This window comes from Pyrus communis, chromosome 5, assembly GCF_041283825.1.
Source record: "Pyrus communis isolate YQ-2024b chromosome 5, ASM4128382v1, whole genome shotgun sequence".
NCBI classification, from domain to species: domain Eukaryota; kingdom Viridiplantae; phylum Streptophyta; class Magnoliopsida; order Rosales; family Rosaceae; genus Pyrus; species Pyrus communis.
The window spans coordinates 13,642,749-13,655,334 of record NC_142569.1 but is presented as its reverse complement, the minus strand read 5'-3'; the positions used below and the strand labels follow the sequence as shown (position 1 = coordinate 13,655,334).

The 12,586-nt window shown below is 38.9% G+C and overlaps 3 protein-coding genes across 6 annotated transcripts; 1 reads left to right on the top strand and 2 right to left on the bottom strand.

Annotated features, from left to right (window-relative positions):
- Nucleotides 1-357: 357 nt before the first annotated feature.
- Nucleotides 358-3,527, top strand: LOC137725634 (uncharacterized). Of its 2 annotated transcripts, none has more exons than XM_068464387.2 (2): nucleotides 358-592; nucleotides 1,093-3,527. In XM_068464387.2, the coding sequence occupies exon 2, from the start codon at nucleotides 1,210-1,212 to the stop codon at nucleotides 3,163-3,165; it is 1,956 nt and encodes a 651-aa protein (XP_068320488.2). In that variant the 5' UTR covers nucleotides 358-592; nucleotides 1,093-1,209; the 3' UTR covers nucleotides 3,166-3,527. The 2 variants fall into 2 exon arrangements, with proteins under 2 accessions (XP_068320488.2, XP_068320489.2); XM_068464388.2 differs by having other exon boundaries at nucleotides 362-592; nucleotides 1,088-3,527.
- Nucleotides 3,528-3,695: 168 nt separating this feature from the next.
- LOC137725633 (CDT1-like protein a, chloroplastic) lies at nucleotides 3,696-7,332 on the bottom strand. Its single transcript, XM_068464386.2, has 7 exons — nucleotides 6,965-7,332; nucleotides 6,727-6,846; nucleotides 6,381-6,618; nucleotides 4,993-6,036; nucleotides 4,276-4,477; nucleotides 4,092-4,188; nucleotides 3,696-3,975 (listed from the first exon to the last, which is right to left on the bottom strand). Exons 1-7 carry the CDS (start codon nucleotides 7,243-7,245, stop codon nucleotides 3,918-3,920), a joined length of 2,040 nt encoding a protein of 679 aa, XP_068320487.2. The 5' UTR covers nucleotides 7,246-7,332; the 3' UTR covers nucleotides 3,696-3,917.
- Nucleotides 7,333-8,925: 1,593 nt separating this feature from the next.
- On the bottom strand, nucleotides 8,926-12,491 carry LOC137725632 (serine carboxypeptidase 1). 3 transcript variants are annotated; one of them, XM_088694459.1, is made up of 15 exons: nucleotides 12,411-12,491; nucleotides 12,117-12,267; nucleotides 11,872-12,017; nucleotides 11,463-11,540; nucleotides 11,245-11,367; nucleotides 10,960-11,062; nucleotides 10,838-10,875; nucleotides 10,659-10,760; nucleotides 10,471-10,551; nucleotides 10,144-10,389; nucleotides 9,895-9,960; nucleotides 9,668-9,780; nucleotides 9,420-9,533; nucleotides 9,261-9,306; nucleotides 8,926-9,144 (listed from the first exon to the last, which is right to left on the bottom strand). In XM_088694459.1, the coding sequence occupies exons 3-15, from the start codon at nucleotides 11,917-11,919 to the stop codon at nucleotides 9,061-9,063; spliced, it is 1,242 nt and encodes a 413-aa protein (XP_088550585.1). In that variant the 5' UTR covers nucleotides 11,920-12,017; nucleotides 12,117-12,267; nucleotides 12,411-12,491; the 3' UTR covers nucleotides 8,926-9,060. The 3 variants fall into 3 exon arrangements, with proteins under 3 accessions (XP_088550585.1, XP_088550584.1, XP_068320486.2); XM_088694458.1 differs by lacking the exons at nucleotides 11,872-12,017; nucleotides 12,117-12,267; nucleotides 12,411-12,491 and having other exon boundaries at nucleotides 8,926-9,022; nucleotides 9,064-9,144; nucleotides 11,463-11,489; XM_068464385.2 differs by lacking the exons at nucleotides 11,872-12,017; nucleotides 12,117-12,267; nucleotides 12,411-12,491 and having other exon boundaries at nucleotides 11,463-11,488.
- Nucleotides 12,492-12,586: the final 95 nt, after the last annotated feature.

Below are 12,586 nucleotides of genomic sequence, written 5' to 3'. Positions count from 1 at the left end.
TTACATTTTTTACCTCAAAAAATTGCCTTGTGTCGTGCACATGACCAAGATGAATGAAATTTCGATGAAAAAAATTTAAAATCTAAACGCCAAAAGAGAAATTGACCACTTATGAAAATTCAGAGGGATAATTGACTAAAAATAATGTTCATGAAAGAAACTGGCAGCTTCTTACAAGTTCGTGGAAGAAAATCGACAAATATCTCTTGATTTTTCAATCTTCAATTACCAAATTGCGCTTACGACTTGTCGTTGGTTTTTCTATTTAAGCCCAAACATAACAAATATTTGGGCCAATAAACCGAGCAGTGGCCCAGTATTATCAGGTAATACATGAACCAAAGTCACGTGACACGTGGTCGTTGCAGATCGCGAGCCATCGTCCCCCAATTGCAATTGATTAGGGCATTTTGGAGTGGAACCTTTATATAGGTGAAACCACCAGCAACCACAACGAGCCGAGCGACTGCGTCTCCAACTATAAATCCGGCGGACCTTCGATCATCGCTCAAAACACTCATCGACCTCCTCCGTCACCTCATCCGTCAAACCCTCTGTTAAACCCTCATCGCCTTCATCTGCTCTCATCGAGGTTTGAGATTTTTCTCCACAGCCGCCGTTTAATTTATTTTTCTGCTGAATCGTTTTTCTATTTTATTTTATTTGTATTGCTCGTTCAAAGCAGCAATCTTTTGCTGCAATCGGATATGAAATGGAAATGTTTCTGGTTTTTATTTATTATTTTTTAATTTAGTTTTGGTTGATACAGTAATAAATGAGTGCATGTTATAAAAAATGAATAGTTTTATGTTGTTAATTGGGAATTATTTTAATTATGAAACAAATTTTGAGGTTTATGTGATTAAATTTTGTTTCTTTGCTTTGAATTTTATTTGTTTATTTTTTAAATATTGGGGTTTATGTGATTAGAGTTAGTTTTGTTGATTTTTTTATTTTTTATTATTTTTTATAATGCTGGTGTGTATGTGTTGATTGCTCCATACATGTGAAGTTGTTTGTGTATCCTAGTTATTTTGCATCTTTCGGTATCGGAGATAATCGGGTTGATTTTTGCTTTGTTTGATAGTGCAGTGTGGGGATTGTGTGCATTCATATTAAGAGGGTTTTGAAGTGCAGTGGAGCTTTTTCTTGGGCACTAAATTTGCCGATTTATCTGGTTATTGGTACTGTGGGTTTGTTATAATCATCATGCCTGTCCAAAGCAAGTTTCGCCTTATTTCGTACTCCCAAGAATTGGTAGATGGTCAACCACTGTATGCTTCTTCCAACTGCCTTCCTGTCAAGGCATTGAATCGTGAACCAGCCGGGCATTCATTCCATGCTGTGGCTCTGAAGCTATGTGGTTGTGTGGAGGAAAAGAAAGAAGTTGAAGATGAGAAGGTGGTTAATAACAAGGAACAGACTTCTATACCATCATTTGATTCGTACAGCAGCAGCAAAGGTAAGAAGAAATCTGGTGGCGAAGGCAAAGAACAAGATCACTATGCACTCTTAGGTTTGAGCCATTTAAGATACCTTGCCACTGAGGAGCAAATAAGAAAAAGCTATCGTGAGACTGCCCTGAAATATCATCCTGACAAACAGGCTGCTCTTCTTCTCAATGAGGTAACTGAAGCTGCAAAACAAACAAAGAAGGACGAGATAGAGAGCCACTTCAAGTCCATCCAAGAAGCGTACGAGGCTTTAATTGATCCTGTGAAGAGAAGAATCTACGACTCCACTGATGAGTTTGATGATGAGATCCCCGCTGAATGTGCCCCACAGGACTTCTTCAGAGTGTTCAGTCCTGCTTTTATGAGGAATGGGCGGTGGTCAGTTAGCCAACCAATCCCATTTTTAGGTGATGAGAGTACTCCACTGAAGGAAGTAGATAATTTCTATGACTTCTGGTACACCTTCAAGAGTTGGAGAGAGTTTCCACATGCTGATGAGTTTGATCTTGAGCAAGCGGAGTCTCGTGATCATAAGAGATGGATGGAGAGGCAGAATTCAAAACTTTCAGAAAAGGCTAGGAAGGAGGAGTATGCACGAATTCGTACTCTTGTTGACAATGCATATAAAAGAGACCCAAGAATACAGAGGAGAAAGGAAGCAGAGAAAGCTGAGAAGCAGAGGAAAAAAGAGGCCAAATATCTGGCCAAGAAATTACAGGAGGAGGAAGCAGCCAGGGCTGCAGAAGAGGAGAGTAAACGGAAAGAAGAGGAGGCCAAACAAGCTGCAGAAACAGCTTTACAGCAGAAGAAGTTGAAAGAGAAAGAGAAGAAACTCCTGCGCAAAGAAAAAGCTCGCCTTCGAACAGTTTCAGGGCCTGTTACTTCAAAGCGTTTGCTTAATCTTTCTGAGGATGATGTGGAAAGTCTCTGTTCATCTCTTGGTACCGAGCAGCTTAGGAGTATATGTGAGAAGATGGAGGGCAAAGAGGGGGTGGAGAGAGCAGAGGTTCTTAGAGATGCATGTGGATATAAAAACGATTTGGTGGATAAGAAAGAAGAAGAGAAGAAAACTCAACAACAGAATGGTTCCGTGGAGACTAAAGGTACTGTTCAGTTAGGCAGCTATGAGAAGAAGGAAGAGAAACCTTGGAGCAAAGAAGAAATTGAGCTTTTGAGAAAAGGAATGGTAAAATTTCCAAAAGGAACGTCTCGGAGGTGGGGGGTTGTTTCTGATTATATTGGTACTGGACGATCTGTTGAAGAAATTTTGAAGGCAACCAAAACAGTCCTCCTCCAGAAACCTGATTCTAGCAAAGCTTTTGATTCTTTTCTTGAAAAGAGGAAACCCTCACCATCTATTGCTTCTCCACTTACAACTAGAGTCGAAGTAGAAGGGGTACGGACTCCTCAGCCCACAGAAACACCTGCCGTGAAGACAGATGAATCGGGAGAGTCGTCAAGCGGAAGTGCAAAAGACCAAACTCCTATAGATCCGATTGTTGAAAATGGATTATCGTCAGGTTCCGAGCAAGATGTATGGTCTGCTGTACACGAAAGAGCACTGGTTCAGGCTCTGAAAACCTTTCCAAAGGATGCCACTCAGCGATGGGAGCGAGTTGCTGCTGCTGTTCCAGGGAAGTCTGTGGTTCAATGCAAGAAGAAATTTGCGTTGATGAAGGAAAGCTTTAGAAACAAGAAGAGTACTGCTTAATTTGCCGCAGTTTTCTAATATTGCCTAAGATTAGTAAGGTGCTTGAGAAGATGGTTCTGAGCATCTATCTTACATTTCTAATTCTTTCTAGGTAAAGATTCAGTTTCTATGGATTTTGGTAGAGCCATACAGGTCTTTAGCTACTTTCGAAGAGCCATTATATTTTGTATCGTTTTTCAGATCATGTTTTTCGTTTCGCTGTATCGGGGATTCACTGCACTGAGAGATCTGTGAAAGGTCAGCAGGTGCATGGAAATAGGAAGAGGATATTGATTAATGTTGGGTTTAGTACGATGTTTTTGTGGTAGGGATCCTGTTAAATCTCATTAGTAGATGGAATATAATCCTATTTGATAACCAAATTTATATTTTACTTTCTACTCAAATCTTGTTAATTTCTAACGTGCCTATGATTTGAACATAGGTGCAAATGGAAAAATTACTTGCACATTCAATCAGCTTGCAATCAAAGCATTTCTATGCTGCTGGAAGCATTTTCTATGCTGCTGGAGGAAAGAAACCCTAGAAACTGGAGACCAAAATTAGATAATTCCATAATTTTTCTTGTTAAATTACATTCTTGACAAAAGCCTACATACTAACTACAGATTAGCCACGCAGATGGGCTATACTTACATGAACAACTAATTAATTAAAACATTAACATTCCAAGATGCTTAATAAGACTCATCGTGCACCGTCTTTATTTTACAGCAACCTTCAGAAACCCTAGCACTGTTCAGATTACTTTGCTAGTTTGCTGCTTCGAGCTGTGCCCGTATTGAACCTGGATTTGACATTTTGTTAATGCTGCAAGAACAGAGATCAAATTTACATCAAACAATTTGATTAAGTTTTTCGTTTAACCCAAGGCAGTATTCATTTACATAACGCATCATTTCTGTTTGGGACTAGATAAAACTCACTGGATCAAAAGCAAATCTCCTCCGGATTCCAACTTTTCTTCAGAAATCCATTCTGGAACCAGATCTAGCAGCAAGGTAAGCTGCTCTTCAACTTCATCTGTGAAGAGAATAGAGTAGGAGTTAGGTTCACCAGGAGCTTTCGTGAATCGTAATAGGAAATCATCTACTTTATACAATGGCTTACTTGTATCGGTAAAATCTAAGTTATTCCAAATTAGCTTGTGTACAAGCTCCTCTTTTGTGATGGCAGAACGGTTCATAGACTGAAATAGGAAATGGACCATGTCGAAGAGTTTAGGTAGGCCGGAAATCATCTGTTTATCCCTCTTTGCTTGTGAAATGGCGGGAATTTGCTCCTCTACTGCCGTCCTCTCTTCATCCTTGAGCTGTAGAAAGATAAATGGATACTTCTCAAAAATGTTGTTCATTATATTCAAGTCCAAGTAGATGTAAAGCAGTGTTGAATGAAGCAAAGCCTTAAAGATTGATACTGAGATTGATTTTCAACAATGTAAAAGTTTCAACCGTAAGTTGAAAAATGGTTCTAAAAATTTTCAAGACTAACCTCGAGCACAATTGTATACACCTATGTTGAACAAATCATATTGTTACTCAAACTAAAACTAAAAAGATTTTACGATGTTGATATCTAAGGGTGCCATACGATCTTCTTTCTGCAGAATACCATAGATTGTGGAAAAAAGGGTTGCACAAAAACCACGACGTGGGCTGGATGCAGTTAGTAATATTATGGTACACCACTTAAGCTAAAGTCAGTTTCATAAAGCTTTCGTAAATAAGTAGACAAAATGTTGCCACAATTAGATGAAATTTTGTGTAGATGATTGAAGTAAGCTCCAACAACTTTTATAGAACTATTGAAATAGAAGACATGACATACCAATTTCAAAAGATCCTCCGGAGGAATATGAGAAAAGTCATTATCAATTGATGCATTGTCCATATCAAGTACTTCATCCTTGACCATTTTATTCTTCACAGGAGTGTCAAATTTCAGCGACCTGGAGCGTGGAGGATACCTAACCATCTTTTCTGGAGAGTTAGTATAATTGTCATCTGGGCTCATATAACAGCGTTTTGGCGGGCGCAATGCTGGTGTGGCAGACATCAATCTAGCAGGAGTTGAAGCAAGCTTTGCTGGAGTGGACTGAATACTAGCACCTTCTATGGTGAAATCATCATCATTTTCTATGGGGCCTATCTCTTTGACTGGAGTTGAAGCAAGTTTTGGAGTGGACAGAATGCTAGCACATTTTGTGGGTAAACCATTGTCGCTTTCAATGGGGCTTGTCTCTTTGGTTGGAGTTGTAGGCACTTGGCCACTCAACGAAACGGCAGTACTAGCTTCCTCAACAGAGCAAACTACATTGACGTTTGACTCTGGAAGTGAAATATTTCGAGCTTGAAAGGATGGCTGAGAAAAGTGCCTTCGAAAAGGTTGAGGAAGATGACATGTTATTGCTGGTTGCTGCTCCACTAGTGCTTCAAATGACGAAGCAACAACACTAGCTTCCTCAGCGGAGCAAACTATATTAATATTTGACTCTGGAACTAAAACATTTCGGCCTTGGAAGGCTGGTAAAGAAAAATGCCTTCGAAAAGATTGAGGAAGATGAGTTGTTATTACTGGTAGCTGCTCTACTGGTGCTTTAAATGATGTCTCATTGGGCAATGACGGGTCAGGAATTCCGCTTATGTTTGAATTCAAATTCTCCTTTGATTGATCAGATGGCATTGGATGTGTTTCATCTGGAACGTCATCACTTTGAAGGTAGGTTTTGGATGCTTCTGGTTGCTCAACTGTATGTGCACCAGTCAATGCCTCAAGAGATGATGATAAGGAACACTTAATTGTATCTGGATGCATATGTTGCTCTGCAAAATTGAATGGTGGGGGCAGAGTTTCTTCTGGAATTTCATAACCCTGAAAGCACATAATAAACCATTTTCAGACCGGTGCTTATTCGAAAATTAGTTCAAGAAAAACAATGTTGAACTGATAAAACACAATCTTGAACTGCAAAGTAGCTTGTTCGAAAAGAGTGTAATTAGGAACAAGCTCAAACTTTTTAATCCAGTACCCTAATAATCTCATAAATTCTGTGTGACTCATAGCTTTCCAGATGAAAATCTCACAGATTGCTCAGAACATCCAATGTAAAAAGGGATTCCATTAACCTCAAATCTTACTGGTAGATTAAATAACATTGAATATAAAGTAATCAAACCATGTTAGTTGTGTTCCACCGAAAATGAGAAGATGTATACCTCAGGATGGGATTTTGAAATGTCTCCAAGCCGATGGCGGAAGGCTCGCCTCAAATGCATATGCCCACCACCTTCAGATTTCAACTTGTCATCGTTTTCCGCTGCATCAACATTCATGGTGACATGAAGATCCGGCTTCATACCACTGGTTCTCTCATCCTTAACAAGCACTTTTGTAATCTCAATTACCTCAGGTAAAACAATCTTCAGCTGAGCCAAGTGACTAATTGTAAACCTCCTAAAAACCCAGATAAACAAAAACCAATCACTTTTTACTGCCTAATTTTATTTCTTCAGCAACCTACCAAACCAAACAACAGATTAAATAGAAAACCTCTTCCAGTACCTATCCGTTAAACACTCAATTTTCGGGCGAAGATTGGTAAAGCTTGGCATCAAGCCCCTCAACCGCAACAACCGAATCGAAGCGTCCAAGCAATCGAAAAACTCGCTCAATATCTCATACCTGCAACGACAACAAAAAAAAAACCCAAAATAATATAATGAATCAAAATTCCACCCAAAATGTCAGAAAAAAAATATTACGAACACATAATAAAGAACTAAAATTCACGAAGCCTTACTTTTCCGGTAGCTTCTCGGAGGCACCAAAATGGGTCTCAATCGGGTTTTCCTCGGACCAAGAATCTATCTTTCGTCTCGAAGATCCGATCTGAGCCGCCGGCTGCTTCTGGGTCGGCTCCCATAAGCTTTTGTGACGGAACTGTTGGGGCTTCTCAGGGGTTTTGCAGCTCAGTGAGTCGATTTCTGCAACTCGGAGCTTTGGGTTTAAATGGGGTTTCTCCGATTTGAAGGTTAGAGAGAGACTGGGTTTAGCTGTCCTTTGGGTTTCTGAGGAACTCATTGCACAGAGAGAGAGAGAGAGAGAGAGTCGATAAAAAAATTACAGATTTTGAGGGTGACAGTAGAGAGAGAGGGAGGGAGAGAGAGCACACGCCAATTAGGGGTTTAGGGTATTTAATAGGGCTCTCTGGTGGCGGGAAAAGATACCCGTTGCTTCCCGCGAAATAGATCCGTTGGATCACTTATTTGTTTATAGGGCTACTATTATTACTATTTTTGGTCGAATATATTTCACCTACCAAAGCAAGAGATCACTTTTATTTGAGCCTTCAGTAGGCCCAATCCAACATCAGGACAAGCGGCCCAAAATACTGAGATTTATTGATCTTTAACTGTCGATTTTGAGTCGACTTAATCAGTGTCATTAGTAGCAAAAATATATTTGTACATCTACTAATCCACTCAAGCTTGTTAATGTTTCATGCGACCATGGATGATACTTAATATGTGACTGCTACTCAGATGACGGTTTTGTTCTTAATTTTCACGTTAGGTAAATTGATATACTTCCATGTTAATCAACATAATTTTCGGATACTTTTTGCCATTTTAAAATAAAGTATCTTCTCCAACGAAATAAAAAGTCACTCCAAATCAAATACAAAAGATTCGGCACCTCGTTCGTGGGCCAGTCATGCCACAATTGGGATAAACACTAGCCTAATCTAGTCTTTTTTAAAAAGTTTTCTTTTTTTAAAAATGGCTTTTTAAGAATGTTTATCTCTGCTCTTTCGATATTCACTGTATCAAAGGAGGGAGTGAATAGGAATGTTTATCTCTCCACTCAAAGTTCTTTCTCTTTCGATATCCATTATATCAAAAAATAGATGTATGTTTATCTCTGCACTCAAAGTCTTTCCCCTTCGATATACATTATATAAAAAAAAAAATACAAGGCACTTTTGTTTCCCGACTTTAGTGTTGGTATACCATGAGTCCAACCCATGATGAAGGACATTAAAGGTCCAGCCCATTATAAATGATGGATGCTAGAAAATTCTAGCATGCAAAGTAAGATGGCTAGTCTAGAATTATCTAAGTTAGAGGTTTGTAGAATATACTAGAAACTAGTTCTAGTTTGTAGAAAAAACTAGAAACTAGTAGAATGCCAAGCCCTCACCTATAATATATGGGTGTGATGTTGTAGTGATGTAACTAATCAAGAAAGAAGTGAGTAGGAAAGAATCAAGTCCAAAGCTAGAGTTCCACTCCAAGAGTGAGGGTGTTCAACCACACATTGTGAGTGAAGTTTAGAGTGATAGAAAGTGTGTGTTATACTTTCTTGTATCCATCAAGCCTTGTCTTTGGCTTGGTAAGACTACTCTTGTTGTACTCATTTTTTTCATATAGTGAAGATTGATAGTTGTTCCATGGACGTAGGCATAAATTGCCGAACCACATAAATTCTTGATGTCCATTTTCTACTTCAGTTTGTGCATTCTCTATCTCTTAGTACTGACATTCCTAACATTTGGAAGGAAATTTGTTTCTCTAATACAAAAGACAACTGTCCAATTTAATGACTCCAAGAGATTGCCTGCAGTCTAAGTTAGGGTAACATAATTCCCATTCAGTGTGAGAATTGGATTTCATGGCAGATTTGTTAGCTTAATTCTTGTTTATTAGCATTTCAAAGCTAATTTTTAGTGAAATGCAGTTTAATTCTTGTTTATTAGCTTAATTCTTGTTGATGTAAAATGCAGTTTATTCAATGGTAATGCAAACTGTTTGTTTGGATCATATGATTTGTTCTCTCTACAACTTCTGTAGCATAGTTAATACATAACAACACTGCTCTCTCTCTCTCTCTCTCTCTTTATTGTGGTTTTCCGGCCAAAAACCGGCTAAATAAATCCAACGCCTCTCGTGGTTTGTACTCCGGAACTGTATGTCCAGATCCCTGCACCGATACATTTAAACGGAAGTATTAGAATCAACAATTGAATCCGATCAAACGAACCAGCTACAGTTTCAGTATAGCCTGTAGTAGAACGAGGAACATTTTCGTGTGCTGACCTTTACGGTTAGAAAGGTGAGGTTGTTCTCGTAAGCCTGTGTATACCTGCAACCATTCACATTCGATTATTCACTCACCGCAGTACCATGTAAAAATGTTCTTCCAAGAAATTAGACTTTTCACAATGCTTGATGAGGGAAATATGTAATAGTGAGTACCCAGCAACTTGTCCATTCGAAGTCCATGGCCTCCATTCATCCACAATCTTATAACCAAGTGATCTGGTCCATGCTTGGCTCCCGGTGAAGGGAACACACATATCATGATCACCGCTGCCAGAAAAAATCGAATAGGAATGCACATCAGTTAGAACATTCATTTTTCATTTACTTCTCCGGTTTTTGCGCAATCAAAGGGAACACTGTAGCATGACTTTTAACAGATGACATTGTAATTGGCGATTTACCTAAATATAAGTGCCCGATAACCCTTAGCGGTGAGGTTCCTGTGGTACTTGATCATACTTCCAGAATCATGATAAAATCTGATTCTGCTTGTGCATAATTCCCATGAAGGATCCTAGATAGTGCAGAAAGGATTTCAAACAGTTACAATGCCTTTTAGGAGCCAGCAGGACTAGACATTTACGAACTTTATTTTCTGGTTTAAAACATGAACTCTGATAAACCTTACCGTTTCTGCATGGATTGCCTTCCTAACTGTTTCGTTGTTCAACCATTCAGTAGCAACCTCATCATCCTGCAGGAGATACATCAAATCTAAGGCTTCTTGTACATGAGAGTAATATTCTTGTATCGAAGTTGAAGATTCTTTCTTTCAGCCTTTTCGGGGAAGTCTAATTACTACTTAATCAAAAAATTAATGGTTGACAATGGGAAAGGGGATTAAAAGATCAAAATTGTAACAGACTAAGCAACTTACAGTACACGGAACCTCTTCGCTATTCATAAGCTCCGGCCAAGTTGGAACAATACCATCTCTCACAGGAGCTCTAAGAGGCCAGGCACGACCAAACATCCTTTTTCTCACAGCAAGAGGCCTTTCAGTCTCACCTAATCGGCGAAAGCTAGATGGCAATCCACTGTTTGTAACTCTTCTAATCTTACTCGAATCTGTGCTGTGATAGCATGGTTCCAGAATGTCATATATGTTCAAACCGTCGATGTTCTGGGATCAATAAAATCTTAAAGTCAGTTTAAAAAAACATAAGATTCCATGTTATACGCAAAATATTGAAATTTTTATTACCTTGTCAACTTTTTCAAGCTTGCTCCCACAAGGATCGCTCACCGGATCAATGTAGTTTCCTCCACACGCTGTGTTAACCTCCTGAAGCACAAATACATTTCACCTGAATTACTACGGTATTTAGGGGGAACAAAGGGGATGCAATTAGCATTACAATGCTAGTAGAAAACTGGACATTCTTTACAAACCTCATATAGATCATCTGATATCAGTCCCATCCCATGTGCAAACGGAACAAGAGCATTACCATCGAATTTATCATCAGTAACTCCATTTCCCACCAGATAACCCTGTGTTATACAGTAACTAGAGGTTGGAGCCACATACATCTCAAATTCACAAAGGGACTACTTATACAGATAAATACCTTGAAGTTGAGAACGGGCGTTACACCTGCATCAATTCCTGTTAAAACATCCAAAGCTCCACTTTAGATTTTGGTTTCAACATTTACGTAACTTCTAATGTTACTATTATTGACTGATTTACCTTTCACTACTTCAGAAGAAAGCGTTGGCACGTAGACTCCAGCATATGACTCCCCAGCAATAAAAAATGGGTTGGAGAGGAACTCGGGGTACAGTTCAAACCACTGGGAAATTAGAATAAACATCAATTCAGCAAGTACGTTAAACGAGTCTTTGTACTATACAAATTATACATTGCCGTGGGATTCTTGAGCTCCCAGCAAGTCGTTAACTTCTGCAATGCATATTATACATTGATGTAAGAACTTTCGGTGTTACAGGCTTATCGAGTTGTTTCCTTTTTCACCTTGAGGAGAAATGTGTGGGAATCAGAGGCAGTCTTTAGATCCCCAGTTTTATAGTCGGTCTCATTTTTTGAGTAAGACAATCCAACACCAGCCGGAGAATCCAGATATATAATGTTGGAAACCTAATAACATGAAAATAATTGATTTCACTTGTACAAAGAAAATTAAGAAAATAAAATTCAGAGGTAATATTCATTTCACATCTCAAAGTTGCAACCTTTGACCAGCTGTATGGGTTAAGGTGGAGCTGAGGCAGACTTCCCTTGGTTCTTGGCCCTTTCAAAATTGAATGGCCCTGAAAAATATTGACAGAACCAAAATGTTTCATAGATTAATAATATCATATAAAGTTTTGAACTTTATGAGAAATTAGGTCCTATGTAATAAGTTGAAACGCAAGAGCTTATGAATGAAGCACTTATGTTCATAAGCGTTTTTGCTTGAAGTGCTTATTAGAGACAGACAGTTGAAGTTTTTATCAAAGTTCCACTTGGAAAATACTTCATGAAGAAAATTCAGAAAAACACTTATACGACCCAGAAGCACTTTTTAATTCAAAAGCGCTTTCTCTCCAGAAAGGGTCCCAAACAGACCACAGAACAATAAACTAAACTATGAAAAGATACCATGCTCATAAACAAAGCCATCAAAGCTGGAGCAACCAGGTCCACCATTCAGCCACAGAACCACCGGATCCTCCGCAGGCTTCCCTTCCGATTCGACAAAATAGTAGAACAGGTTCCTCCCATGACTCTGGTCAACTGTCACATACCTTCAAAACAAACCCACAAAAAAAAAGTCAGCAACCATAACATGAACGATCTCAGAAACCCACATGTACTTAAAATCTGACAAAAAAAAATCTACTTACCCAGAATAGTGTTTTGAAGGAAGCGTGCCACTGAATCCAGGAATCTGGCTTATGAGAGCAGATTGAGGAGCTGATTGGGTTGGCAAAAAGCTCAAGAAGATGTAGATTAATGGCACCAAAAATAAAGATAATACTCTCCCGCCCATGACTTCTGATAAAAATTGTAAAAACAAGAAGCGTGTCAGATACCAAATCAAAATACTGCGAGAAGAGAATTTAAATGAATTTTTGTGGGATTAACAAATAATTAAGTGGGCTCATTAGTGATTGATTAGTCTGCAATACCAGACTTACCAGTTGCTGAAGAAAGAGAGAGAAACAGGAAAGTGGATTAAAACTATGATGAAAGTGAGAGCTGCTCAAATGGGAGGCCACTAGCACTAAGAGCTAAAACTCTGCTGTTGTGCTGCAGGCAGCAAGAGTGTGATCTTCGTGGGACCAATGGATGCGTGACACGTGTTGAGTATTGG

What these genes read in the sequence shown, in the direction of transcription:
- LOC137725634 (XM_068464387.2), top strand. Translation starts at nt 1,210, where the DNA reads ATGCCTGTCCAAAGCAAGTTTCGCCTTATTTCGTACTCCCAAGAATTG.
- LOC137725633 (XM_068464386.2), bottom strand. Translation starts at nt 7,245, where the DNA reads ATGAGTTCCTCAGAAACCCAAAGGACAGCTAAACCCAGTCTCTCTCTA. An exon ending in TCCGAGAAGCTACCGGAAAA is followed by an intron (nt 6,847 to 6,964) that starts GTAAGGCTTCGT and finishes TTGTCGTTGCAG; the next exon opens with GTATGAGATATTGAGCGAGT. An exon ending in ATTGAGTGTTTAACGGATAG is followed by an intron (nt 6,619 to 6,726) that starts GTACTGGAAGAG and finishes CTGGGTTTTTAG; the next exon opens with GAGGTTTACAATTAGTCACT.
- LOC137725632 (XM_088694459.1), bottom strand. Translation starts at nt 11,919, where the DNA reads ATGGTGGACCTGGTTGCTCCAGCTTTGATGGCTTTGTTTATGAGCATG. An exon ending in TGGCTTTGTTTATGAGCATG is followed by an intron (nt 11,541 to 11,871) that starts GTATCTTTTCAT and finishes AATATTTTTCAG; the next exon opens with GGCCATTCAATTTTGAAAGG. An exon ending in GCGAAGAGGTTCCGTGTACT is followed by an intron (nt 9,961 to 10,143) that starts GTAAGTTGCTTA and finishes TATCTCCTGCAG; the next exon opens with GATGATGAGGTTGCTACTGA.